A 26,939-nucleotide genomic window follows, 5' to 3' on the forward strand; every position below is an offset into this window, starting at 1 on the left:
CGGAATAATGGGCTCAAGTGACAGGAAGCCAGATTCCGGCTGAACATCAGGAAAAACTTCCTGACTGTTAGAGCAATACGACAATGGAACCAATTACCTGGGGAGGTGGTGGGCTCTCCCACACTGGAGGCGTTCAAGACGAGGCTGGACAGCCATCTGTCAGGGATGCTCTGACTTGGATTCCTGCATTGAGCAGGGGGTTGGACTCGATGGCCTTGTAGGCCCCTTCCAACGCTACTATTCTATGATTCTATGATTCTAACTGGGCGTGTTTAGCCTTGAGAAGAGAAGACTGAGGGGAGATATGGTAGCACTCTTCAAGTACTTGAAAGGTTGTCACAGAGAAGAAGGCCAGGATCTCTTCTTGATCATCCCAGAGTGCAGGACATGGAATAATGGGCTCAAGTGACAGGAAGCCAGATTCCGGCTGAACATCAGGAAAAACTTCCTGACTGTTAGAGCAAGACGACAATGGAACCAATTACCTAGGGAGGTGGTGGGCTCTCCCACACTGGAGGCCTTCAAGATGAGGCTGGACAGCCATCTGTCAGGGATGCTCTGACTTGGATTCCTGCATTGAGCAGGGGGTTGGACTCGATGGCCTTGTAGGCCCCTTCCAACCCTACTATTCTATGATTCTATGATTCTACCATTTAGCACACCGATTTAGTTTAATAATTAAGGCTGTTTGTCAATTGGAGAAATCTTATTTGCTTCATCAATGAACTTATTAATGTATTGATTGAATGTGCACATGAACAAGGGCTTTGAAAGGGGAAAGCATACTTTCTTTGGGGTTTTGTTCATTTATTTTTAGGTGAGGCACAGATCAAAGCAGGCACTATCTCAGAAGAGGGATTCCCTCCTATATATGTGAGAGAAGGACAAATGCTTCTTCTAAGATGGTACTAGAAGAAGGGTCCCTCCCATGTGTCTGAGAGAAGGAGAAATGCTTCTTCTAAGATGGTACTAGAAGAAGGGGGATTCCCCCCTGTGTATGAGAGTGAAGGGGGAATGCCTCTTCTAAGAAGGTGCCTGCTTCACCCTTGCAAGAACTACCATTAGAAACAAATAACTTAAACAAAAATCTGCTGCTCAATTAATCAAAAAATCTTTTTTAAGCAATCAAGGATTTTTAATAGAATAATCCAGTTGACTAAATATTGTAGTAACGGTAGTGATGAATAATAATTGCTAATACTGAGAATTTATGTAGTGCATTTCAAACATTTAAAGTGTGTCACATGCTTGATTTCAGTCATCCTTACAATGGTCTTGTAAGGTTGTTGTTGTTGTTCAGTCGTGTCCGACTCTTCGTGACCCCATGGACCATAGCACGCCAGGCCTTCCTGTCCTGCGCTCTCTCCCGGAGCGTGCTCAAATTCATATTCATTGCATCCGTGATGCTATCTAGCCATCTCATCCTCTGCCATCCCCTTCTCCTTTTGCCTTCAGTCTTTCCCAGCATCAGGGTCTTTTCCAGGGAGTTTTCTCTTCGCATTAGGTGGCCAAAATATTGGAGCTTCAGCTTCATTATCTGTCCTTCCAATGAGCAGTCAGGGTTGATTTCCTTTAGGATGGACTGATTTGACCTCCTTGCAGTCCAGGGGACTCGTAAGAGTCTTCTCCAGCACCACAGTTCGAAAGCATCAATTCTTCGGCGCTCAGCCTTCCTTACAGTCCAGCTCTCACAGCCATACATTACTACTGGGAAAACCATAGCTTTGATTAGACGGACCTTTGTCGGCAAGGTGATGTCTCTGCTTCTTACTATGCTGTCTAGGTTTGCCATAGCTTTCCTCCCAAGGAGCAAGCGTCTTTTAATTTCATGGCTACAGTCACCGTCTGCGGTGATCTTGGAGCCCAAGAAAGTAAAATCTGTCACTGCTTCCATTTCTTCCCCTTCTATATGCCAGGAAGTGATAGGGCCAGATGGCATGATCTTAGTTTTTTTAATGTGGAGTTTCAAACCAGCTTTTGCACTCTCCTCTTTCACCCTCAACAAGAGGCTCTTGAGATCCTCTTCGCTTTCTGCCATTAGGGTGGTATCGTCTGCATATCGGAGGTTGTTGATAATTCTCCCGGCAATCTTAATTCCGACCTCTGATTCATCCAACCCGGCATTTCTCATGATGTACTCTGCATATAAGTTAAATAAGCAGGGTGACAATATGCAGCCTTGTCGTACTCCTTTCCCAATTTTGAACCAATCGGTTGTTCCATGTCTGGTTCTTACTGTTGCTTCTTGACCCTCGTACAGGTTTCTCAGGAGACAGGTAAGGTGGTCTGGTACTCCCATCACTTTAAGAATTTGCCACAGTTTGTTGTGATCCACACAATCAAAGGCTTTAGCGTAGTCAATGAAGCAGAAATAGACGTTTTTCTGGAATTCTCTTGCTTTCTCCATGATGCAGCGAATGTTGGCGATTTGATCTCTAGTTCCTCTGCCTCTTCGAAACCCAGCTTGTACTTCCGGTAGTTCTCGATTCGCATACTGCTGAAGCCTAGCTTGTAGGATTTTGAGCATCACCTTGCTGGCATGTGAAATGAGCGCAATTGTGCGGTAGTTTGAACACTCTTTGGCGTTGCCCTTCTTTGGAATTGGAATGTAAACTGACCTTTTCCAGTCTTGCGGCCATTGTTGAGTGTTCCAGATTTGTTGGCATATTGAATGCAGCACTTTAACAGCATCATCTTTTAGGATTTTAAATAGCTCGGCTGGAATACTGTCATCTCCGCTAGCTTTGTTGTTACTAATGCTTCCTAAGGCCCACTTGACTTCACTCTCTAGGATGTCTGGCTCAAGTTCAGTGACCGCACTATCATGGCTATCAGGGACATTCAGATCTTTCCTGTATCATTCTTCTGTGTATTCTTGCCACCTCTTCTTAATCTCATCTGCTTCTGTTAGGTCCCTGCCTTCTTTGTGCTTTATCATGCCCGTCTTTGCACAAAACGTCCCCTTGAGATCTCCGATTTTCTTGAAGAGATCTCTAGTCTTTCCCATTCTGTTGTTTTCCTCGATTTCTTTGCATTGTTCATTTAAGAAGGCCTTCTTGTCTCTCCTTGCTATTCTCTGGAACTCTGCATTCAGTTGGCTATATCTTCCCCTTTCTCCTTTGCTTTTCGCTTCCCTTCTTTCCTCAGCTACTTGTAAAGCCTCATCAGACAGCCACTTGGCTTTCTTGCATTTCTTTTTCTTTGGGATGGATTTCGTTGCTGCCTCCTGAACAATGTTACGGACCTCCGTCCATAGTTCCTCAGGCACTCTGTCTATCAGGTCTAATCCCTGAAATCTATTCCTCACCTCCACTGTATATTCATCAGGGATATGATTTAGGTCATACCTGAACGGTTTAGTGGTTTTCCCGACGTTCTTCAATTTAAGCCGAAATTTTGCAAGAAGCAGCTCATGATCTGAGCCACAGTCAGCTCCAGGTCTTGTTTTTACTGACTGTATGGAGCTTCTCCATCTTTGGCTGCAAAGGACATAATCAATCTGATTTCGATATTGACCATCTGGTGACGTCCATGTGTAGAGTCGCCTCTTGTGCTGTTGGAAAAGAGTGTTTGCTATGATCAGCCTGTTCTCTTGGCAAAACTCTATTAGCTTTTGTCCTGCTTCATTTTGTACACCAAGGCCATGCCTGCCTGTTATCCCCGTGATTTCTTGACTTCCTACTTTAGCATTCCAATCCCCTATGATGAAGAGGACATCTTTTTTTGGTGTTAGTTCTAGAAGGTGTTGTAGGTCTTCATAGAACCGATCAACCTCAGCTTCTTCGGCCTCAGTGGTTGGGGCATAGACTTGAATTACTGTGATGTTGAATGGTTTGCCTTGGATTCGTACTGAGATCATTCTATCATTTTTAAGATTGTACCCCAGTACTGCTTTTCCCACCCTTTTATTGACTATGAGTGCTACTCCATTTCTTCTAAGGGATTCTTGCCCACAGTAGTAGATATGATGGTCACCTGAATTAAATTCACCCATGCCTGTCCATTTTAGTTCGCTGATTCCCAAAATGTCGATGTTCAATCTTGCCATCTCATGTTTGACCACCTCCAGCTTACCTTGATTCATTGATCTGACATTCCAGGTTCCTAAACAATATTGTTCTTTACAGCATCGGATTTTCTTTTCACCGCCAGACACATCCACAGCTGAGTGTCCTTTCGGGTTTGGCCCAGCCGCTTCACTCTTTCTGGCGCTACTTGGAAATACCCTCTGCTCTTCCCCAGTAGCATATTGGACACCTTCCGACCTGAGGGGCTCATCTTCCGGCGTCATATCTTTTAGCCTTGTGATACGTTCCATGGAGTTTTCTTGGCAAGAATACTGGAGTGGGTTGCCATTTCCTTCTCCAGTGGACCACATTTTGTCAGAACTCTCTGCCATGACCTGTCCGTCTTGGGTGGCCCTGCACGGCATAGCTTATGGCTTCACTGAGTTACGCAAGCCCCTTCGCCACAACAAGGCAGTGATCCATGAAGGGGTCTTGTAAGGTAGGCCTGTATTATTATTTTACATGTTGCCCTTGGTGGAGAGTGGTGTGATGCTGAAGCTGAAAGCACGTGGCTCACTATGTCACACAAACAGTGAACAGATGGCTTGGGTGACATTTGGCACAGCTGCAAGCCGCCAGGGGACCTCAGCTTGACTTCTAGAGGCTGGAGGCTAGCAGAAAGGTCCAGGGGCCGCTCCAGCTCATTGCACATCCTCTTTGCTGCTACTCTGTGCTAGAAGAAACTCTCGTCTCCAATAAAGCCAGAAACTCCCTCTTGTTTCTGGGAGTTGAAATGCCCCCAAAGCGGTACTCACTTCCATTTGATTCTTCTTGACATGGGTGAGAGGGGAAAGGAGGTAAGTTGCTTTTTATACATGGCACAGTTTGAACTCATTCTGCTCCCAGCAGGGGGATTGCAGACCTGAAATTACCAACACAATATTTACAAGATTCTGCTTGTGCAATGAGAGGTTTATAAAATTAGGGATGATGCGGAGAGGTTGTATGGAGAAAAATGTGAAAAATGCTTCTCCCCCCCCCTCTCTCTCACACACACACACACACACACACACACACACGAGTAGACCAATGTCCTATGTAGTCCACCTTCCTAATTCCTATAGTGACCAGACAGTTCCCTCTTGGAAAGCCCACCAACAGGACATGAGGGCAATAGCCTTCTCCTGCTGTTGTTCCCCGCTGAGTGGGGAATACTCCCTCTGATCGTGGAGGTAGCATATAACCATCATGACTCCCCCACCCTTCTCTCCTATCTACCAAAAGAGGGTAAGCAGCAAAATTCAGGCAACTGGAAGAATTTCCTTCCAGAGAAATAATCTATGGAATTCAGTCCTGTGGCTTTATTTTTTAAAAAACACTTGGATAAACACACCAGTCTGCTCCATTAAAAGCAGTGTGACTTTTGCCATCCATCATAATAGATGCCTATAATTAGAAATAGAATTATAGAATAGTAGGGTTGGAAGGGGCCCACAAGGCCATCGAGTCCAACCCCCGCTCAATGCAGGAATCCAAGTCAGAGCATCCCTGACGGATGGCTGTCCAGCCTTGTCTTGAACGCCTCCAGTGTGGGAGAGCCCGCCACCTCCCCAGGTAATTGGTTCCATTGTCATCTTGCTCTAACAGTCAGGAAGTTTTTCCTGATGTTCAGCCGGAATCTGGCTTCCTGTCACTTGAGCCCATTATTCCATGTCCTGCACTCTGGGATGATCAAGAAGAGATCCTGACCTCCTTCTCTGTGACAACCTTTCAAGTACTTGAAGAGTGCTATCATATCTCCCCTCTTCTCAAGGCTAAACATGCCCAGTTCTTTCAGTCTCTCTTCACAGGGCTTTGTTTCCAGTCCTCTGATCATCTTTGTTGCCCTCCTCTGAACCCTCTCCAGCTTGTCTGCATCCTTCTGAAAGTGTGGTGCCCAGAACTGAACACAGTACTCCAGATGAGGTCTAACCAGTGCTGAGTAGAGGGGAACTAGTACTTCCCGGGATTTGGAAGCTATGCTTCTATGAATGCAGCCCAAAAGAGCATTTGCCTTTTTTGCAGCCACATCACATTGTTGACTCATATTCAGCTTGTGATCGACAACAATTCCAAGATCTTTCTCACTTGTAGTGTTGTTGAGCCACATATCCCCCATCTTGTAACTGTGCAATAATAATAATAATAATAATAATAATAATAATAATAATAATAATAATAATGGTAATAGTAATAATAGGAGATGGGTTACACCTATGTACAACAGGATGGTAGGCAGATCCATAGTCAGGAATCATAAGTCAACCCCAAACAGCAAAAATCTAAATGCAGTAAATTCAATATATCTTTTGGTAGCTCCATGACACCATCTCCAGAAGAAGCAGCTCAGCATTGAGAGGTTCTACTCTGGAGCTGATGCCTCTGAAGGATGTGTCTTATTTTTGTTTCTTTAGCAATCAATACTTCACTTTTCTAATCTGCCCCAGAGTGGTTTGCAATTTAAAAACAGACAACAGTTCAACATACAATACATTAAAAGAAACAAGAGCATGGTAACACAGGAATTATTCCAGGCTTCTGAGGCCCATCTGATTGAACTCCACTACCAAAAGCCAGATTCAGAGTAAACTAAGGGTCCTTCAAAGACATTGTCTACCATCTTCTCCCACTACCATCCTTCTGATCACACCTTAACAGCAGGTGTTGCCAGAACCCAATGATGATCAAATTCACCCCATGCTCATGCTGGAGGTTCCCCTCTCCTCTCACTCCTGAGCATCCCAGAGCAAATGTGGATCCTCTGTATCTCTGTCTGTCTGTCTCTCTCGCACTTCCGTGAGGCTGTCAGGCTGCCTCATTTCTGCCATTCTTTTGTTGGACCTTAATGTCTTCCCTCTAAATGTCAACAGCCATGCTTTTTGGAAAACTTCTCACCGCCACCCCCCCCCCCCCAAACATACACACACACCGTTATGGTGCCTGGCTGCTAGGAGTCCTCAGGGTGGGGGCACAGGAAAGTGACATTTCACAGATTCTGTCTCCCCCACCCCCTTTTTTTTGAGGAGGGGGAAACTTTAGGGTGAGTTGGCCCGATAATGGAAGACACCTTGCCACCCAAAGCCTGAGGAGAAGGTCAGAGGTGGGAAGCTAGCTGGCTGTGCTGCTGAGCCCACGGAGGCCTGTCAAAACCTCTCCCCTGGCTGAGCATCTGGCGTATTTTCAAGAGCATAATTGAGAGGCACAATAAAAATAGAGCCGGACTCACGGCTGGTGCTACTCCCGCTCTGCTCCCTCGGTGGGAGAGAGGAGGCAGCCTGCCTGTTTCCGAGAAAGCCCTTGCTGTGTTGTCTGAAGGAGCAGGGAGTATAGCTGGCACACGAAGGCCGTAGAGAAGCCCCAAAAGAGATGGGGGGGGGAACGTGAGACAAGAGGTGGGGAACACTTACTTCTCAGGATCCCAAAGAGGCAAAGGCAGACGATAAGAGCCATTGAGGCAGGTGGGTGATGCAGCGCCTTACTCAAGAAGAAGACATGTCCTGTTCTTTCCTCCCCCTCTTCCAGCGTAGAGGGGGCGCAGCACAACAACAAAGCGTTGGTGGTTCCTTCAGTGAGGTGTGCGTGGGTGGGTGGGAAGAAACTGCAGAGACTGGAGGCTTATTCGAGACGGGAGCGGGAGTGGGCACTGCAAGCCGCCCCCCCCACACGCGCACACGCCGCCCCCACGCAAAATGCCCTCCGAGTCTCAGCTCGTTGCTTTGGGGGAGCCGCTGTCCGCGGTGCTGAATTCCAAGCGGCCGGGTGCCCGGGCTCGGTGCGCTGTCCCTGGCGCTGACGCGCTTGCCGCTGTCCCTGGTGCTGACGCGCTTGCCGCTGTCCCTGGTGCTGAACTGCCCGTCAGTAACGCTGGAGAGCCATGCGCAACGCCCGGGCCTCCCTCCCTCCCTCCCCTCTCAGCCCCCCTGCCCTCCCTCCTACAGCCACCCCTGCCCTAACTGGCTTGCACTTAGGGGGCCAAGGTGAGAGGATGCTTGATCCTGGAGGGGGAGGCAGTGCTAGGAGAACCGTTGCATCTGGGTCTCTACGTTGGCTTCCGCTTCAGTGTCTTGGCATCATCGCTTCTCCTTGACGCAGAGGGGGAGAGGGGGGGAGGCAGAGACCACCCCCTCAGAGCCGGCATGACGCTCCTGGATGATAGGCCAATTCGGGTCCACTGGGACCACTCTGCCGCAGCAGCTTCAAGGCACAGTGGCCAGCTTCTTCCCAGAGATGTAAGCCTGCACCTGGCAGGATGCAGACGGGAATGCCCAGGGATGGAGAGGATTGCACCAGGACTGAGCATCGTTAGGGGGCTAACAACGCCTGAGCTCTCCTGATGAGGCATCAAGCTCACACTGTGGTGATGATGGGGAGAGTAGAAATATGCGGGATGGGGTGGGTGTCAAAGATGTGCTTTGCCACAGATATAGCCAGCATGTATTTAGATGGGAAGGAAGTCTTATTTCCTTTGGTGTGTGGATGGAATGTACACATCTGAGGCAGGGGGAGGAAGAAAGGTTTACTACTTTGCTACAGTGTCTGCAAGTGTGTGTCAGAAAGAGAGAAAGAGAAACCTTCAAGGTGGGGCAGAAAGAATTCATAGGTCAGCCTACCCCAACTTGGTGCCATCCTGATGATTTGGACTGCAACTCCCAGCATCCCTAACCATTGGCTGGGGATAATGGGAGTTGTGGTCCAACACATCTGAAGGGCACCAGGTTGGGGAAAGCTGCACTACAGTGCATGCGTGTTTAATATGTATCTAGAAGAGAGAGGTATGGGAGAGAAAAGTGCCCTTCTTACACTGGGTCTGTGTGTGTGAAGCAACAGAAACCAGGGGTGGCTAGATAGGGGGGAATCCTTCCCTGTTTATTTGTGGAGCAGGTGTTCATGTGCAGTGGGGTATTTATATGTCAGTGTGAGCCTGTATGAGAGGCCCTGTTTGTGTATGAACAAATCTGGGAACATAGGTGCAAATCCCCAGAATTCGTGTGTGTGTGTATGAGAGAGACAGATAGACAGTAGCAGGTGGATGGTTTTCTGTGTTGTCCTCTTACATGGTTGTGTTGTTTGCATTTTGAGCTCTTCCCTGTATTGCATGACTGTGTGCTAGAATTTTTAATCCATAAAAATTCAAGTCTGACCTTGTAACCTTTTACATTATGAACTCACCCCTTTCTTTTGTTGTTGCTTTTTTGCGCTGTTGTGGTTGTTCTTATTGTGTTGCAGATTAAAAGAGTCTTTAAAAGTATGAGCTTGTGAGGGTATGTGTGCATCTGTGTACATGCGCATGCATGGCTGACTTTTGTGAACATTGATGTGTAGCTAGCTTTGCATGGGTATATATGTGTGTCTCGCTGAATCCGTGGGCCTATGTGGCCATGTGATCGTAAGCACTGAACTCTGTGTGATTCTCTCTCCTGTAGATAGAAAGGTAGATAAAAATGTATGTGCATTAATGCATGTATTTGTGGCTAAATGATATGTCAACATATGTCTCTCTGGGGTGTGATGTGATGGGTTGAGGGAGACTCCAAACTGACAATTCCACAAAAGAGATGGAAGCAGTGTGTGCACTTTTGAGTTACGCAACATTTGTTTATTTATATATTTGCAACATTTGTATACTGCTCCACATCTAAACAGATTCCAGAGCTGTGAACAACAAGAGATAAAATGAACAAAAGATACACAGATACAAATCCCTCATCAACCTTTCTGCTTTGTTTCCTTTGTCCAGCAAAGAGTGCAGTACTGCTTTGAAGTTGGTATACTGTGATTTAGTCTAATTATTTGTTTGAAATGATTGCATCCCCACCTCTCCAAAGCTTGAAGTGCCCTTTGGGCCAAGTGTAGAACCTTTCAAGATGGAAGGGGCCTCAACACAGGAGATATTGCCTATTTTCCATCTCTACGTAGGGGTTGACCGGTTTTGGATTTGCTCTCATATTTGTGGTCCTATGCAATAGTGTGTGTGTGTGTGTGTGTGTTGTGGGGGATTGTTGTGAGACTGGAACAGTGGTGAACAGGAGTGGGTTTAATAGAGCCAAAAGGCCTGCTCGGTTGGTGAAATTAGGCAACTCCTGATCTCAGGCTTACAACCTAAAAAGACACGAGATGCAAGGAAAGGGATTGGGAGGGAAGAGGAAAATAGCATGATGGTGGTGTTTGATTCAGTTGCCCAGATGGTTGGGAATATACCTGTTCTGGAACAATTATACTCAGGTTTTCACTATATCTATTGTCCTTCAGAGCTGGCTTCCTCTTTGGTGACCTATTCCTTTTTCTTCTTCTCTTCTGCAGTTTCTCTTCTTCTTTTGAGTTCAAGCTTAACCAGTGTATGCTTTCTGAATGGCTAGGAAATACCAGGAAGGCCCTGAAATGCCACCCCCCCACACCCCTGGCACTCCTGCAAGCTAAGGATGATGCAATCTAGGTCTCTGTGTGGAATGAAACCACAGAAAAGGCACTTTCAGAGTGTGGAGGGAGACAGCCTGGGAGAAACACAGAGAAAGAGACCTGAGTTGTTTGGGGCTTTCTAGAAGCATTTGCAGGAGTGAGATGCACTGTTCTGGAGATCTGAGGAAGGACGGTGGAGTTTGCTGTTGGATGCTGATGTAGTGGAGATGGAGTTCGCAGGGTTGAAGTGCCAGGACTTTCTGATGAGCTGGGACGATGATGTCATCTCCCCCCCCCCCGCCTTCCCACTTCCTTGTTCCCTCTGAGCTGAGCTGTAACCCTCTCTATAGCTAGGGGAGAAATAGATTTCCCCAGCAACAATATATTGTTTGTTTGTTTATTATTTATTTAATACTCACAGTACTAATACTAGTTAATACTAATGTTAGTATTATTATATGTTAGTATGAATATGAATTAATGGTAATACTATTTGTTTGTTTATTTAATAGATTTATATACCGCTGCACATATTTAAAAATATCTCTAAGCGGTTCACAAAATACATTATAATATACATTGAAGTACATAAAAATTGCTAGAAATTCAAATCAAACAATAATAAAAACATTAAAACCAATTAAAACAACACCGTGATTACAAATAAATTGTTGTGAGCTATCCCCGTTATAATGCAAAGTATTTTGGGGTGGCTTGGTCTTGAATGGCCAACTAAGGACCGTAAGTTTTACAAAAAAGTAATGCAATTGGCTGGAACTGGTTCGCTGATATGGATCAGCACCGCTTACTTGCGTTTTTGGACTTTCCTTGGGATTGTTGGCTATGGGGACTTTCACGATGTGCACTTGCAAATCCAAATCCCCACTGCTGTTGGAGAGTTTAAGCTGTGTGCCTCTGCTTTTTTTCTACCTGTATATTTGTCAATAAACTCAATATTGCAAAAAGCTAGTAAGCCTCCAGCAACCTCCTTCCAAAGGAAACCAAACTCAAGTAAAACTGCTGCAGCCCTGAAACTGTTCACTGCTCAGGGGAATTGGGGTGAGCATAGCAAAATATATTGAGGGCAGGTCATAGAATCATAGAATAGTAGGGTTGGAAGGGGCCTATAAGACCATTGAGTCCAGCCCCCCCCCCCCAATGTAGGAACCTAAGTCAAAGCATCCCTGACAGATGGGTCTCCAATCTCAGTAGCAAGGCTTGTCATGTTATAAAAAATGGGGGGTCTACAATGTTTTCCTTCTTTCTTGTTCCCTGAGGTCCTGGGGGGAGGGGGCAGTTCCAGGAGAATCCAGCTCCAGAGGCCAATTTGAATATCTCCAAACCCTCCTCTCCCATTGTATCTTAAGATTCCAACCATGCAGACATAATGACCAACATAAAGTCAGCCTTTAAACCCGCCCCCCCACACACACACCTGCTGCACCTGCTTTTTGTAACATCTTGCCTGACAAAGGGAGCTGGAGATCTCAAAAGCTTGCACATTTTTGGTGACCTTTGAGTTGGCCTAATACAGGTATTAACACCAGTACAGATTATTGTTTTCTTCTGGCTAGTTCCTGTGCTTTTTTCCCGTAGAAGGGAGGTTCCTGTGTTTCCATATCCCCATGTACACATACAGACGCATAGTGTGGAAGTTAAGGTCTCTTTCTTGTCTCTGTGAACTTCTCTCACATGCAGGCGCATCACAGCTCTGCTCCTGTCTGGCTTGGGAAAATCGGGCCCTCGGACCAAGGAGAACACAGGCAATGGCAACTAGAGATTCTGGTACTCAGCTGCAACAAAACGGAAAAAAAATTTCCAGAGTTTGGCCAGAAAGACAGCAAGTGTGAGAGCTCAATTTAGACCAAGTGGAATGTAGCAGCTTCATCTAGGTCAGACGGGGTTTAACTCACAAACAAGGCCTGATGAATGTTGGTGTGGGTGGGTGTGGGGCTGCCCATTAGAGAGGGGCAGATACACATACCTGTCAGTGGAGAAGCTATGCAAAGCACCCATCCAGACTGGGGGGGGGGTCATTCCACATCCCCCCCCACTTCTTTGATTCGTCTCTTTTATCCAGCTGAACCTTGCCTTCTGTCAGCTTAGTTAGGTAGCCCACGTTCTAGTCTTACGAAAGAGGCTGAGTCATTTCCCCCTTCTCGATTGATCCCAAGCAGGTTCCAAAACAGCCAAGCCAAAAGGAGACATTGTATCCCCCCACCCGCAGTCGCCATTCCCCACAAGCTAGCTGGTGACCTTAGAAGAAACAAGAAGCAATTTTTATAGCAGGGGTGGGCAGACTTCGTTTTTTGTTTCTTTACTAAAGCAGGGGTGCTGGTTTTCACTAAACCTCACATCCTGCACACCTGGGGTCCCAGAGCCCCATTCCCTCCCCCCTGACCTTCGATCATTTGGCAATTTCTTGGCTCTTGTGCAGTTCCACCCCCCATCCTGAAATGTTGCAATGCCTCTCCCAAGGCTAGTTATTCGCATGAAGGGGTTTAAGCGAAAATCCCCTGGTATTTTTCCAATATGTTTTGGCCCTGCCCCTTTTTGTCTTTGGCCCCGCCCACCACTGGAACGCAGCCCCTGAGAGTTCCTCTGAAATGGAATTCTGCCCTCAGACTGAAAAAGGTTCAGCACCTGCCCACCCCCTGCTCGACACTCAAGACCCACCAGCTAGAGCTGGATATAGGAAGCCCCAAAGGAGTGTGCCTCTTGAAATGTGTTGAGCATGGCGATTGTTTCCAGGAGCCTGTTTCATATGACATTTTACTATGAGGTTGTAACCCACTGGTATATTTTTCTTTAAGAATTCTGAGTGGGAATATTCCTGCACATGCTCAGTAAAGGAGTGAGATAGGGAGTGGCCACCATTTTAGGCAGGTACCAAAATGCAGTGTGCAAGAAGCATGCTTTCTCCTCTCTGTAAGGGCCTGAGCCCTTGAGAAAGGTTAGTAGGGAGGTTTCCTTTTGAATTTTTGGTAAAAGTCAAGGTGTGTGTTTTTTTACAAACACTATGAGTTCCGTGTTTGTTTATATTCTTTTATCTTATATAAAGGGCTATTTACAAAGTTGTTCCTGTGTTGCTGGATCCTGGTCCATGTTGAGAAGATTGCTGCAGAGTTGCAGTGAACTGGGTAGAGACTGTTTTCTTTCTTTGACCAGCAGAAAAGTCAAGCTTCAGAGAGAAGTTTTATTTGTATTTTTGTTGTGGACTCAAGCTGAAAGACAGAAATTTGGGAGGGCTGTGCTCTGTTTTATTGTTTTGGTGATAAGTGAATTGTTACGCATGGAAAATTTTTGCATGCGCATTATTTTTAATTAAGAAATGAAAATGATATATGTTAATTGTCTCTGGACAAGGCCTTTGCTGTGAGTCCCTTTACAGACCCTGAAGGATAGTGTTACAAGGTCACAATATGTTTTGGATTCATTGCAGACTTCTTGTTATACGGCTTGGGACCAGGCTACCTGACAGACTGCGTTCTTCCATATGAGCCTGTCTGGTTTTTAAGATCTTTGGGGAGGCCCTTCTCTCAGTACCCCTGACACCAGAGGCACATTTGGTGGGGATGTGAGAGGGGGGCCTTTTCATGGAACTAGGTTGGCTCCATCTCTGCGGTCCTTCCACCGGCAGGCAAATAAGTTTTTATTCAAGCAGGCCTTGGCATGTAAGCTGGTCTGTTGGATTCGGTGCTGTTTTTATTTTTTAATTGTGGTTTTCATTGTTTTTTAAATGTATTTGCTCTACAATTCTCTTAACAAAGATTTTAAAATAATAATTTCTGCTTTTATTATTGTCAGCCACCGCAAATGCCATTTCCTTGGTAGAAAGGCAGGATAGGAATCAAACAAATCAAACTAAATAAATTCTCCAAAGATACAAATCTGGCCCTTTCAGGCAGGAGCGAGCTGAAGGTAGATCTGGATCTACTGGTAGATCTCTGCATAATTTACAGTAAATCGGAAAGGATTTCTGCTTCCTGGTTATTCAACAGTGGAAAGGAAAGGCTCCTCCTGTGCAAGCACCAAGTCATTGCTGACTCCTAGAGGGACGCCGCTTTCGCTGGCGTTTTCATGGCAGACTGTAGCGGGGTGGTTTGCCATTGCCTTCCCCAGTCGTGACTACCTTTCCCCCAGCAAGCTGGGTACTCATTTTACCGACCTCGGAAGGATGGAGGGCTGAGTCGACCTGAGCCGGCTACCTGGGACCCGGCTTCCGCTGGGATCAAACTCAGGTTGTGGGGAGAGTTTCAGTTGCAATACTGCCACCTACCACTCTGCGCCACACGAGGCTCTTATTCAACAGTAGCAACAACAAAATTATTTCTCCCTCTCCTTCCCCCACCCTAAATTGTATTGAAAAAATTATGAAATCTTTGCATAACTAGGAGTGGATTTTTGTGTTGAAGATTTGTGAGCTCTGTTCAGTTCTGGCACTCCAAACCAATTCCTGGGCTCAGAATTATTATTTTTTTTATTCTGTGTGCATTTAAATCTTCTGTGTAGGGCTCCAGTTAGTGGGTTCAAGTAAAAAACAAAGTAGATCCTGAAAGCCTGAAGTCTGCACACTCTTGCTCTGTGGTAAAGGAAAACCATAGGGATGGCTGAACATTGTCCTGAAAACTAACATTGCCAGACATATTTTATTTTATTGTATTTATTATCACATTTATATTCTGCCTTCCCCCCCCCCTTGCAAGGAACCCAAGATGGTCCTCTTCCTCTCCATTTTATCCTCACAACAACCTTGTGAGGTAGGTTAGGCGGAGAGTCCGTGACTGGACCCAGTGGGCTTCGAGGCTGAGTGGGGACTAGAATCCAGATATCCCAAGTCCCAGTCCAACGCTCTCACCAGTATACAGCACGCTGACTCTCCATAGGAGCAAAATCCCATTGTTGCGCAAATTGACCTGGCGATGTTCCTCCTTTGCCTCTATTGTAACAGGTGTGTTTAGTTCATCGCACAATTGTTTGGAGAATATAAGGCTGTTAATACATATATTACTGGAAGATCTATCTATCTACACACACGCACACACACACACACACACACACATATAGACATGCACGCATGCATACCTGGGTACCTACAAGCATAGAGTTTTGCATTTTCTCCTCTATGCTGGTACAGCTCTCTCAGCTTCTGTAGCAGGCTGTTGACAATTCTGATGCCCTCCCCTCCACCCCCACCTGCCAGCTCCTTTTTTGCTCCTGCTCTGTGACACTTCTCTTCACGCATTGCCAGGCCTGGTCACCTCAAGCATCACGCCTGGATGGAACAGAAGAGCAAATGTCAGGCACTGTCTGCACGGCTGCCCTTGTGCCTGCCTGCCTCCCTTACCAGGCAGCTGTTGAAGGAGGGCCGAGAGCCCTTTGGGTGAGGCATTGGCCATATGTGCTATGCCAAAAAAACCCACCCCAGCAGGGACCCACTGCCAAGAAGCCCCTGGAGTTGCTCCTCCCATCTTAGCCCTACGTGGAGTAGACCCATTGAAATGAATGGGACAGAAGTTACTTGTCACTGACATGCCTTTCAGTGGGTGTACTCTAAGCAGGACTAACATTGGACACAACCCTATGTTTTGTAGCGTAAGGCTGGGCCGGCGTCGATAGTAGGCATGACCGGGCACTTGCTGAGGGCCCACCCCCCAGCAGGGGCCCCCTGACAAGAGCTCCCTGGAGTCCTCCTCTTCGCCACGGCAACGTACTTGTTCGCCTGCCTCTCGCTCTGGCCCAGGCAACAGCGCCGGTAAGAAGGAGAAGGAGATGCCACTGCCGGCTGGACTGGCCCCGTCGCTCTCTGCCTCTCGAGCACTCAAGTGCTAGCAACGACCGAGAAAGAGGAGGCGGAGCAAGAGCAGGGTGTCTCACCCAAGAGCCCTCCAAAACCTGCAGCTGGCACTGTGTCCATCAGTGGTGGTCAGGAAATGGAACTTCCACATTCAAAGGCAGTCTACCTCTGAATCAGTTGCTCGAAGATAAATGGTGAGGGGAAAGCTATTCCCTTCTGTGCCCTGGAAAGCTATTCCCTCTCTTCATGTGCCTTTATCAATGCCTCCCAAGCACGCATACTCTGAGTTCCTCTAGTTCAAGGGCCTGTGGCCCTCCAGATTGCATTGGGACTACTAATAATACCTGGCCATGTTGGCTGGGGCTGATGGGAGTTGTGGTCCTGGCAACATCTGGAGGGCTGCAAGTTTCCCACTTTCGATATTCCTATGGCAGGAGAGGGCCCCCCCCCCCTGGAAGAGAAGAATTAAAAAGGGGGGGGAGGTTTCTCCCCTCTGCTGTTTGCAGAAAACCCCCTACAACTACATTGAGAAGGTCTTCCACAAAAGCCCTCTAAAATTGGAGCTGGCACTGGGAACATGTGGCCTTCCAGATGTTGTGGGACTACAACTCCTGTCATCCCTCACCCTTAGCTATGCTAAAAGTTCCCCGCCCCTGTTGTACAGTAATAACTATATTGCCTACTCTTGTATACTTTATTGGTGCTGTCCAACCTATACCACTGCATTCCAAAGGTTTTGGAGTTCAACTCCCATCTGCCCCAGTCCAGCAGGGTCAGGAATGCTGGGAGTTGTAGTCCAAAACATCTGGACGGCGCCAGGTTAGGGAAGGCCAATGTGGCGAGAATATGAGGAGGAAGGGGAAAGGATGCACATAACGATGCATTTATTCATTTCTGGATCAGGATATACAGATATAACAATGATTCCAGTTCAGAGGCGCTATTCCCACTCCTCCCGCCATGCATTTTTGTTTGTTCTCTGATCCCTCCCAATCCCTTTTCCTTTTGTGTGGGGTAGATTGTAAACCTGAGGGCAGGGACTGTCTCATTGTCCTTGTAAGCCACCCTGAGAGCCTTGTTCGCCTGAAGAGAAACAAAGAAATACACCAATAAATGCAACCACACTCCAGCCTTTGATGATTGACATTCCCTAGGGAGGTGGGGGGCTCTCCCACACTGGAGGCGTTCAAGATGAGGCTGGACAGCCACCTGTCAAGGATGCTCTGACCTGGATTCCTGCATTGAGCAGGGGGGTGGACTCGATGGCCTTGTAGGCCCCTTCCAGCCCTACTATTCTATGATTCTACATCACTGAAATGAGCCAACTGTTTCCAGCTTCATAAAACAGAAGAAGAGCCCTGCTGGATCAGACCAAGGGCCCACCTAGCCCAGCATTCTGTTCATACAGCGGCCAACCAGCTGCCCATGGGAAACCCACAAGCAGGACACAAGTGCAACAGCACCCTCCTGCCCATGTTCCCCAGTGACCGGTGTATACAGGCAGACTGGTGGCACATAGCCATCAGGACTAGTAGCTGTTGAGAGCCTTCTCCAAGAATTTGTCTAACCCCCTTTCACAGCCATCCAAATTGGTGGCCATCACTACATCTTGTGGAAGCGAGTTCCATAGTTTAACTCTGCACTATGTGAAGAAGCCCTTCCTCTCCTGTCCTGAACCGCCCACCAATCAGCTTCATGGAACGACCCCTCTGGCTTCTAGTATTTGGAGAGAAGGAGAAAAACGGCTCTCTATCCACTTTCTCCACACCAGGCATTATTTTGCACCCCCCTGTCATGTCTCAGCTGCTAGCCTTTCCTCCAGGCTAAACAAGCCCAGCTACGGGGAGTTGCCCCAGCCCTTGATCATCTGAGTTGCCCTAATGGAGTGCTTCCATTAATCACACAGATGCCCCCTTATTCTCCAATAGCTAAGGACGAAGCTGAGGTCTTTGGACAGAGCAACTCACAGCTTGGGTTCAGCAGCGCTGAGCTCGGTTTTCAGAGTTGCAAAGGCTGCTTTGTTTCGAAGTAGTGTTTCACCAACCAATGGCACGTCATAGCCTGTCTGCAGGTGATCCGAGTCTGCCTAGATGAAATGAGAGAGCGACCTTACAGGGTTGCTGTCTGCCCAGCAGCTGGAAATCAAGCCCGCCAGGAGAGGCTGCCCGTCTGGAGCCCTGCTAAGTACTCGCCTCCACTTTTTTTTTAATTTTAATTTTCTTTTTGCGCAGAAATGCCCCTTGGAACAGAAGCCAATAGATTATAGGGAGACCTGGTGGACCGTAGAATCAGGACTAGCAACGTGAGTTTCCTTGTTTGGACCAGGGTTTCCCCCCCTCCCTGCATTTTGCTGGGCGGAGTCGGATCCTCTAGAACAGCCCCCCCACCACGGCGCCCTCCAGACGCGTTGGGTTACAACGCCTGTCATCCCGGGGTTGGGGGTGATGGAAGTTGTAGTAGAACAAGGGCGCTCGGGGTGGGGCGACTAGTCCAGAAGGACCCTCTGGGTCAACGATCCCATTTTTACCGAGTCAAAAAAGGGGGAGGGGCTGGCCCTTAAGCTACGAGTTCGAGTCCAGATGACCTTCTGGACGGTGCTACACCTGGAGGTGAAGAAACCTTTTCGGAATGTATATTTGCGGTTCCAGCCCTAAGATGCCTTTCGGGGGGGAGCGGAAGGGGGTCTAAAAGCCATTAAGGAGATTTGAATTCCTAACATTTTGATCAGTGGGGAAAAACAATCACAAGCCGTTAAGGGGATTTAAATTCTCAACCCTTCGATCTCCCGGTAGGCTTTCCTCCCTGTGGTAGCACATTTCCTGGCAAGAAAATTTTCGGAGCTGATCTTTGGGGCTCTGTTCCCAAGTGGCCTTTGGAGGTAAAATGAATATAAGCCAATAAAGGGGCGTGAATTCTTCTCTGCAGCCGCTACAAGGGCACTTTTTCCATTGAACTATACAGACTCCTAAGGGCGCAGTCCCATGCGTGTTTAGATAGGAAAAAAGCCCTACACGCCCATGTTGGAGGGGGCATGTTGGGAATTGTAGGACTTTCTTTTCTGTATAAACATGCGTTGGACTGCGCCTTGAGAGAAGGGTGGGGGGTCATTTTTGAAGCTCGAAACTCAGGCAGGCAAAAAAGATCACAAGCCAAGGAAGCCATTTGAACTATAGCGAAGCTATGCTGACTGCTAGGAAAAAGCTTTCACAAGTCCCACTGAAGGCTCTAGTCCCAAACCAGCCTTTTGGCGCAAAGAGCCCAAGGGCCCCAGGAGCTGCAGATGGGAAGTCCTCTCCTTGGCATATGTGTTTTTTCCTTAGAGGCTGAGCCTCCAACAGAAGTCCCGGAGCACCTCTTCAGCCGGCGGCGTGGTGCCGGGGGAGGGGGCGCCGGTTGTGCCGCGAGGCGGCGGGCCGCGTCCGCCGGGGGAGAGGGGGTCTTCCGCGCGGCCGCAGGGCCGCAACCCGACCGAGAGGCCCCGCCGGGGCGCCCCAGCCGCGGGCAGCTCGGCGGGAAGAGGCGCGCGCCCGCAGCCCGCGGCCGGGCGCCGAGCCGCGGGGCGCTTCCCGTCGCGCCAGGCGCCTCGGCCGGAGCCTCCAGCGCGAGCTCGGGGCGCCGCGCCCGGCCAGGGGTTAGCGCCGCGGGAGGGGCGCCTGGCGCGGGCCTGAGGCCGCGCTCGACCCCGGGCGCCGCTTCGTTACGCGAAGGCGCCGGACAGGCGCGCCGGAGCTCTTCCCAGGCGCCGGGGCGGCGCAGCGGGCGCGACGCGGGCCGGGAGGCCCGCAGCCGCCAGCCCGAGCCCGAGCCCCGCCGCGCGTCCGGGAGAGGCCGGCCGAGGGCGCCCGCAGCCGGCGCCCCTGGGCTCCGCGCCCCGCCCCGCCCCGCGCGGCCCGGCGCCCCTCGCCCCCGCCGGCGGAGGCCCGCGCGGCAGGGGCGCGCTGCGCAGGCCGGCCAGCGGGCGGCCGCCTGAGTCCCCCGGGGGCGTCGAGGGCCGCCCCCGGCGAGCAACCGCGCGCGCAGCCGCCTTTGGATACAGAAAATGAAGGCGCCAAACCTTGCGCGCTCGGCGCCCCCCCCCCCAGCCCCGGGCGCTCCGCCGCGCAGCTCGCCCGGGGCTGCGGCGCTCTCAGTCGCGCCAGCCGAGCCACCCCCGCGGGATTCGAGCTCGCGCCGCGGCGCCGCGGCCAGGCGCCTCCGCCGCTGTGCTGCACCAGCTGGCGCGCGGGCCTCTTCGGAGCGCCTGTTCCAGGCGCCAGGCCCGCGCAGCTGCTCCGGGAAGGGAAGCGGGCCGGGGAGGGGCCCGAGCTCGCCGCCTCCGCGGCCGCGCGCACGGCCCCCCCGCCGGGCTGCGCCGCCAGCGGCTGCGAGGCCTCTGCGGGGCTTGGATTGGCGGCTCCGGACCAGGAAGCCGGGGCGGGGCGGGCTCGCGCCCCGCCCCTCGGCTCCCCGAACCGCGATGCCCTCAGCCCCGGGGAGCTGCGCGGGCGACCGTCTGCGGGGCCCTGCCACAGCTCTCGTTGCGAAGGGCCTTTACCAGCCCACGAGACTCGCGCCCCTGCCGGCACCCGCGCTCGGGCCCCACGGACAGCCGCCCCTTCCCGCCCTGCTAGGCCAGCGGCTGGCAGAAGGCGTGGCGGACCCGTGTTTCGGCCTCCGCGCCCGTTGGCCGTCCTGGGCGAGCCAGAGGGCGACGACGCCTCGCGCGGCCCATCGCCGGCTCCCCAGAGGCAGGGCGGCCCCTGAGCGCAAGCCTCCCGCGTCCTTCCAGCGCGGGGCCGTCTAAGGCCAAAGACGCGGGCCGCGCCGCCGGGCTCCGGAGGACCGGCCGCTCGTCCCACGCAGCCGCCCCGGGCAGGGGCCCGAGGGCAGAAGGCCGCCCTCCAGGGCTCGGGACTTCAGCTCCGGAAGCGCCGGCCAGCGAGGCCAATGGTCAGGGCCGCGGGGAGGTGGCGCCCCGACGCCCTGGAGCCCGAGCCCCGCCCGAGCGGGCCCTTCCCGGCCGCCCCTCGGCCCTGCTCCGCGCCCCCCTCTGCAGACGTCGGAGATGGCGCGCGCCCCCCTCCCCAAACTCCCCTCCCGGCTCCTTCAGGCTCGAGACGGCCCCGCGGGCACGGATGGGGCCTGAAGGACGCGCGCGGGGGGCGTTCTGGGGAGGGTCGCTGCTCGGGAGGGGGCAGCCCCCGCCCGCGACCCCCCGGCGCGGCGCCGCTCCCGCGCTCCTTGGGCGCGAAGAAGGCCCGTCCCGGCCCGTCCCACAGTGCCCTCGGCGGGGCTGGGGAAGTGAAATGGCGGCTCCCGCACGGCTGCCCATCCCAGCTGCCGTTTTAACGGGCCGGGGAGCAGACTGGGAGCTTCCCTTTTCTCTCCCACAATGCCCCCCAACATGGGCACCGGAGCATTGCGGGAAATCTGAAGGGCCGCTGGGACTGGGAGCGCTGCTGCCGGGTGAGCCCACCAGGGGGCCTCACCGCCATGGACGCGCCAGTTTGGGGCGAGGCAGTTGCGCAGGGGGCAAGGAAATGGTCTGACTCGGTTCTCCCCGACCGGGGGCCCTCCAGAAGTTTTGCACTTCAGCTCCCAGCCAGCATGGCCAGTGGGTGGGAATAATGAGAGTAATAGTCCAAAACATCTGGAGACCACCAGGTTGGAGAAAGCTTGTCTAACTCTTACACACACAAAGCCCCAACCCGGGCCTCAAGCACAAAGATACACACATCACTATTAGCCATGGAGGAGAAACCATATTTATTTAGAGTATTTTTAGCCTGTTCCTCAGCCAAAAGTGCTCCCACAACAGCTTACGTACATATAATCAGTAGAAGAAGAGAATCCCTGCCCACAGACTTACAATCTAAAAAGACTCGACAGACAAGGAAAAAGGGATGAGGAGGGAAGAGGGGAAAAAAGAAGAGGGGGGAAAATAAGTCTTTTGTCAGGGCTGGTGGAATGGCTCTGCTTTCCCAACACATCTACCTCAGTACAGCCAGGCGCCCTTCACCACTGTGCTATACCAGCTGTTGAAAGAACCTTTTTGGAACTTAATAGTTGAGGCTCTACTTGTAAGAGGCCTTTCAGGACAAAAGGGGGATGACATAAAGGAGGGCTTGAAACAGCAACCCTTAATTTCTGGCCCACTCAGTATTTGCTGGAGCAATAGGAACTACCAAGAGCAAACAATTAGAAGGGCTCTGATCACAAGTGGCCTTTTATGGAGCCAGAAAGCACCTTCAACACCTGATGGGAGTTGAGCTCATAGATCTTGGCCCCACTAACAGCTACTTTGCCCCAGTATGCTATAGCAACTTCTCCAGCATAAGGCCTATAGAATGTAAATTTTCGGCTCCAATCCTGCATTGTCTTTTAGGGCACAAAGAAATAAAAGCATTAGTGGTACCAAGCAGGCTTTGAACCGATAACCCTGGGATTTTCCAGCCATTCAATATTCCCCAGCACTATAGAAGCTACTGAAAGGAAGTCTGTAAAAGACTTTTATAAGCCAAAATAACGAAATACAACCATGAGGATTAGAACCTTCAGTTAGGGTTTCAAAGGGACCAGTGGCTTTTCCCCACCAAGCTAGCCCAAGAGTTAAGAGCAGGGACCCTGCAGGATCATTCCAGACTCTCAAACTCCAAGTGGTTTCGAGACGGTAAAGACCACTTAGGCCCAAACAAGGGGATCTGAATTCACAACTTCTGGCACCACAGCCAGGCTCTGGTTGTGGTGCTAAACCAACCACTGGGGGTAAAGCTCCTTAGTCATACTTGAGGTTCCTGCCCCAAGCGGCCTTCAAGGCAAAAGGAACTAACACCACCATGTGGGACTCGAACCTGTGACTCTCAGCTCTCTGGCAGCCTCCTTGTGCCTTGCTGCTGCGTGTGTGTGTGTGTGTGTGTGAGAAATATGCACTCTGGCGGGTCCTTTTAGGTGGGGCCACGGTGGCTTAGTGGTTAAGACGCTGAACTGCAGACTGTAGGTTTCCCCAGCCTAATGCCCTCCAGTTGTGTTGGTCTTCAAATCCCATCATTCCGTGGTCAGGGATGACAGGAGTTCGAGCCCCGCACATCTGGAGGGCCCCAGGTTGGGGAAAGATGGCGTGCAGAGATTCTATGTCATGACAAAAGAATGAAAGCCAAGGAGGGGATTTGAACTGGCAGCTACACATTTCACAGCCAAGTGGAACTCTGCCCCCTACAGGGCAACACCAGATATTCAGGAAGGGAGTTTCAGCAGTCATTTTTGAAGCTCTGATTCCACACTCCGGCCATGTCATTCTGGCCTCTGATGCCAAGGATCAATAAGGATTCACATAGCAAAGCAGCCCTCCCCAACCTGGTGCCCTCCCACTGCTTTGGACTGCAACTCCCATCATTCCCAGCCACCAACAGCAATGCTCAGGAATGATGGGCGCTGAAGACCAAAGGAGGACCCTGTGTTGCCTACTCCTGGCCTAAGTTCCCCAGCTTCCAAGGCAGGGCCGGTGTCACCAACCGGCATCACTGGGCAGGTGCTGCGGGGCCCAGAGCCATGGCTGGGCCCACCACAAAGCCCTGCCCTTTTAATGTCTGCCTTTAAAAACAATAGGCTACCTCGGCACCTCTGGCACTGTTAGGGAGCTGAGTCAAGCTGCCGTTTTAACAGCCCACAAGGCCTTCGATGCAGCTTGATCCCGGGGCATGGTGGACAATTGAAATGCCATCTGGAGTTTGCCATCCAGTGCTGCTGTCCAGTCAAGACCAGGGCCCCCTGACTCAGGGAGGAGGTTCCCCCAGAGGGCAGATTGCCCAGAGCTCCCTTAAACCTGCAGCTGGCCCCATTCCAAGACAACAGGGAATTCACGCCAATGGAGCATTCAAACATGGAGACTCTTATTCGAACATATAAGCCGCTGTTATCAGGTCTTGCCTTCACCTTCTTTCAACCGTGCCTCGTAGGACTTGAGCTTCCAGACCCCTCGCCACCCATGTCACCCTCCTCTGGAGAATGCTGCCTTTTGTTGATGTCCTTCTTAAACTGTGGCACCCAGAAATGGATGCAGCTATTTGTTATTCGTGCTCACGTGAATCAAAGGTGCTGAATACACAAACAGCAAAGGCATACTCTGAGTGCCTCTCCTTATATAGTCAAAACGGCACCGCCCGTGCACAACAGCAGATCAACAGGGTCTGGGGAAACCATGTTTTGCAGAAGTAGAAAAAATCTTTAGCGGGGAGGGGAACCTTAAGGAGGGGGGTGGAGAACAGGCCAAAGACTGAGCATCATCACTGGGCACAGAATACCGAGTGTCTGTTGCAGCAAGGGAGCAGGACAAGAAAACAGGAAAGGGGATAGAGTGCTCTGGAAGAGGTCCTAGCTGGCTGGAATCCTGAATAGGAATGTTCCTGTTGCTGCAGGTCCCCCATTTCTTCCCTTCTGTTGGGTAGCTCAGTAGCTTAACAAGAAGATCTCTAGAGCAACCTTCCCCTGAGCTGGTTCCCTTTAGATGTGTTGGGTCCTACAACTAAGAACATAAGAAGAGTCATGCTGGATCAGACCAAGGGTCCATCTAGACCAGCATTCTGTTCACACAGTGGCCAACAGATGTCCACGGGAAACCCACAAGCAGGACACGCATGCAACAGCACTCCCATTGCCCCCAATCAGCATTGGCTGTGCTGCCCGGGGATTATGGGAGTTGCAGTCCAACACGTGTGGACGGCACCAAGTTGGGGAAGGCTGCTGTGGAGTATCTTCCCCCACCCAATTTCAGTTCAAACGTCCCTTTAACTTGCTTTCATGCTTTGGATGGGTCCTCTGTTAGCCAAAGAGCAACTGTTCAGTAGCCTCTCTGTTGAAAGGGAAGTGACCCAGTGCTCCTTAGCAACTTTGCATCCTCATTGTACACCCAAGGATACCAGAGAAAGCAGTAAAATTGATTTAAAAAACTCACAGCGGGACAATACTTATATTTATGTATGTACTTATTTAAAGCCTTTTTACTCGCTCTTCAGTCAAAAGGGCTCCCAGAGCTACTTACACATGATCAATAACAGCAAGACAGTCTCTGCCCAGAGGTTTACAATCTAACAGACATGACACAAAAGGAAAAAGAGACAGGGAGGGAAAAGGAAAATGAGCAAACTCAGGAGCTATTACAGAGTTCTTATGCCCAGCTGGAATAGGAAAACATCAGGGCAGGGGTGATCCTCCAGATGCTTTGGCCTGCAACTCCCATCAGCCCTAGCCAGCACAGTCACTGGTGAGGACTGATGGGAATTGCAGGCCAAAACATCTGGAGGGCCACAAGTTGCCCACCCCTGCGTCACTGGGAAGAGAAGCCAAAGGGAGCTGGTCTCTTCGCAGAGCCGATGGTGTAGCCCTGCTTCCCTTCTCTCCCTCTTCTGCAGCCTGGTGGAATGCCTGCTGCTTAGCATAGCCAATAAGCATTGCCAACAAAGAGGGAATACATCACCCAAATAAAATGGGGATAAAAACACACAGAAGGAGACAGAGATTTGAACACAATTTGTAGATGAACATTTAGAAACCATTGCTATAATTTAAATAGTAACACAATACATCTCACCCTAGTGCTCAGTCTGCTGTCCAGGTGCTGCTACCTGTGGATGGGCAATTTCAAGGCCCCTAATCTCCCCTCCCTCCTTGGGATTCTTTAACTTTAAAGCAGAGTTGGACTAGACAGCCCTTCAAGCAGAGGACCCCTTCCCTGTTCTTTGACAGCCTTTCAAATAAGAGGTCTGTAAAGTAGGGCACACAGCCACCCTACTGCTACCAGATGACAAAATGTCACAAAATAGCAAGCAGTAGGATTGAGTATAGGAGCTGCACAATGTGCATCTGCCTAGGGAAGGGAAGCCCTGCTGTCGATTGACACTATCCGATGAGTACCTTTGCGTGGACAAGAGCTCCTTAAATTACGTTCCCTGCTTGGCTCTGTGCTGATTAGGCATGACAGCTAATGGAACCTCTATGCCCAGATGCTGGATGGGACCCAGGCAGCTCCTCTCATGCCTGTGCTCATGGGCACTTAGGAGGCATCTGGTTATCCACTGCTGGGAACATGATAGTGGGACAACGTGGGCCCGATACTGCAAGGGTTCTGCCCCAGGGTGTGCGGCTCCTGATGTCCACACATTACGGGGCAGCCTTCCCCAGCCTGACGCCCTCTAGTCAGGCTGGATCACAAATCTCATCATCCCCAGCCATGCTGGCGGAGCATGATGGGATCTGCAGTCCAGCCCGTCCGGAGGGCGTCAGGCTGAGGAAGGCACTGCCCCGCGGCGATCCCTCACTATGACGTCAGGGGGACCCCATTCTCACCACGCCATTGGCCACTCCGCCTCTGACGTCACTAAGCGGGCGTCCTCCCGCGCCCCGACCTGTCTGCGTCAGACTTTCAGACGCGGACATCAACCCGGCAAAGGGAAGCGCGGCGCTTTCAGTCAAGGGTCCCTACGTGACGTCGCTTGGGCGCGCGTTTTTCGCTTCTCACGCCCCTTTCAGGGCACGAGGCCTTTTTGCGCACTTCCGCCCGCCTGCTGTCGTCACTCCCGCTTAGGGCCTTTCGTCTCCGGCCTTTCTCCAGTCTTTCTTGCGGCGACGACGCTCGCCTGAAATAGGCAGGGAGGGAAAGACACGAGCACATTTCAGCGACGCGCAATACCTGAACTTCCGGGAGGGGGGACCCGCCATTCCGCAGA

The 26,939-nt window shown here is 50.7% G+C and overlaps 1 protein-coding gene across 1 annotated transcript; it reads right to left on the minus strand.

Moving 5' to 3' along the window:
- Window positions 1-13,756: 13,756 nt before the first annotated feature.
- LOC146334531 (uncharacterized) lies at window positions 13,757-21,713 on the minus strand. Its single transcript, XM_084823614.1, has 3 exons — window positions 21,631-21,713; window positions 18,207-21,132; window positions 13,757-17,322 (listed from the first exon to the last, which is right to left on the minus strand). The coding sequence occupies exons 1-2, from the start codon at window positions 21,711-21,713 to the stop codon at window positions 19,872-19,874; spliced, it is 1,344 nt and encodes a 447-aa protein (XP_084679740.1). The 3' UTR covers window positions 13,757-17,322; window positions 18,207-19,871.
- Between the last annotated feature and the right edge of the window lie 5,226 nt (window positions 21,714-26,939).

This window comes from Heloderma suspectum, chromosome 17, assembly GCF_057233095.1.
Source record: "Heloderma suspectum isolate Gila_16-S chromosome 17, 16-S_ref, whole genome shotgun sequence".
Classification (NCBI taxonomy): domain Eukaryota; kingdom Metazoa; phylum Chordata; class Lepidosauria; order Squamata; family Helodermatidae; genus Heloderma; species Heloderma suspectum.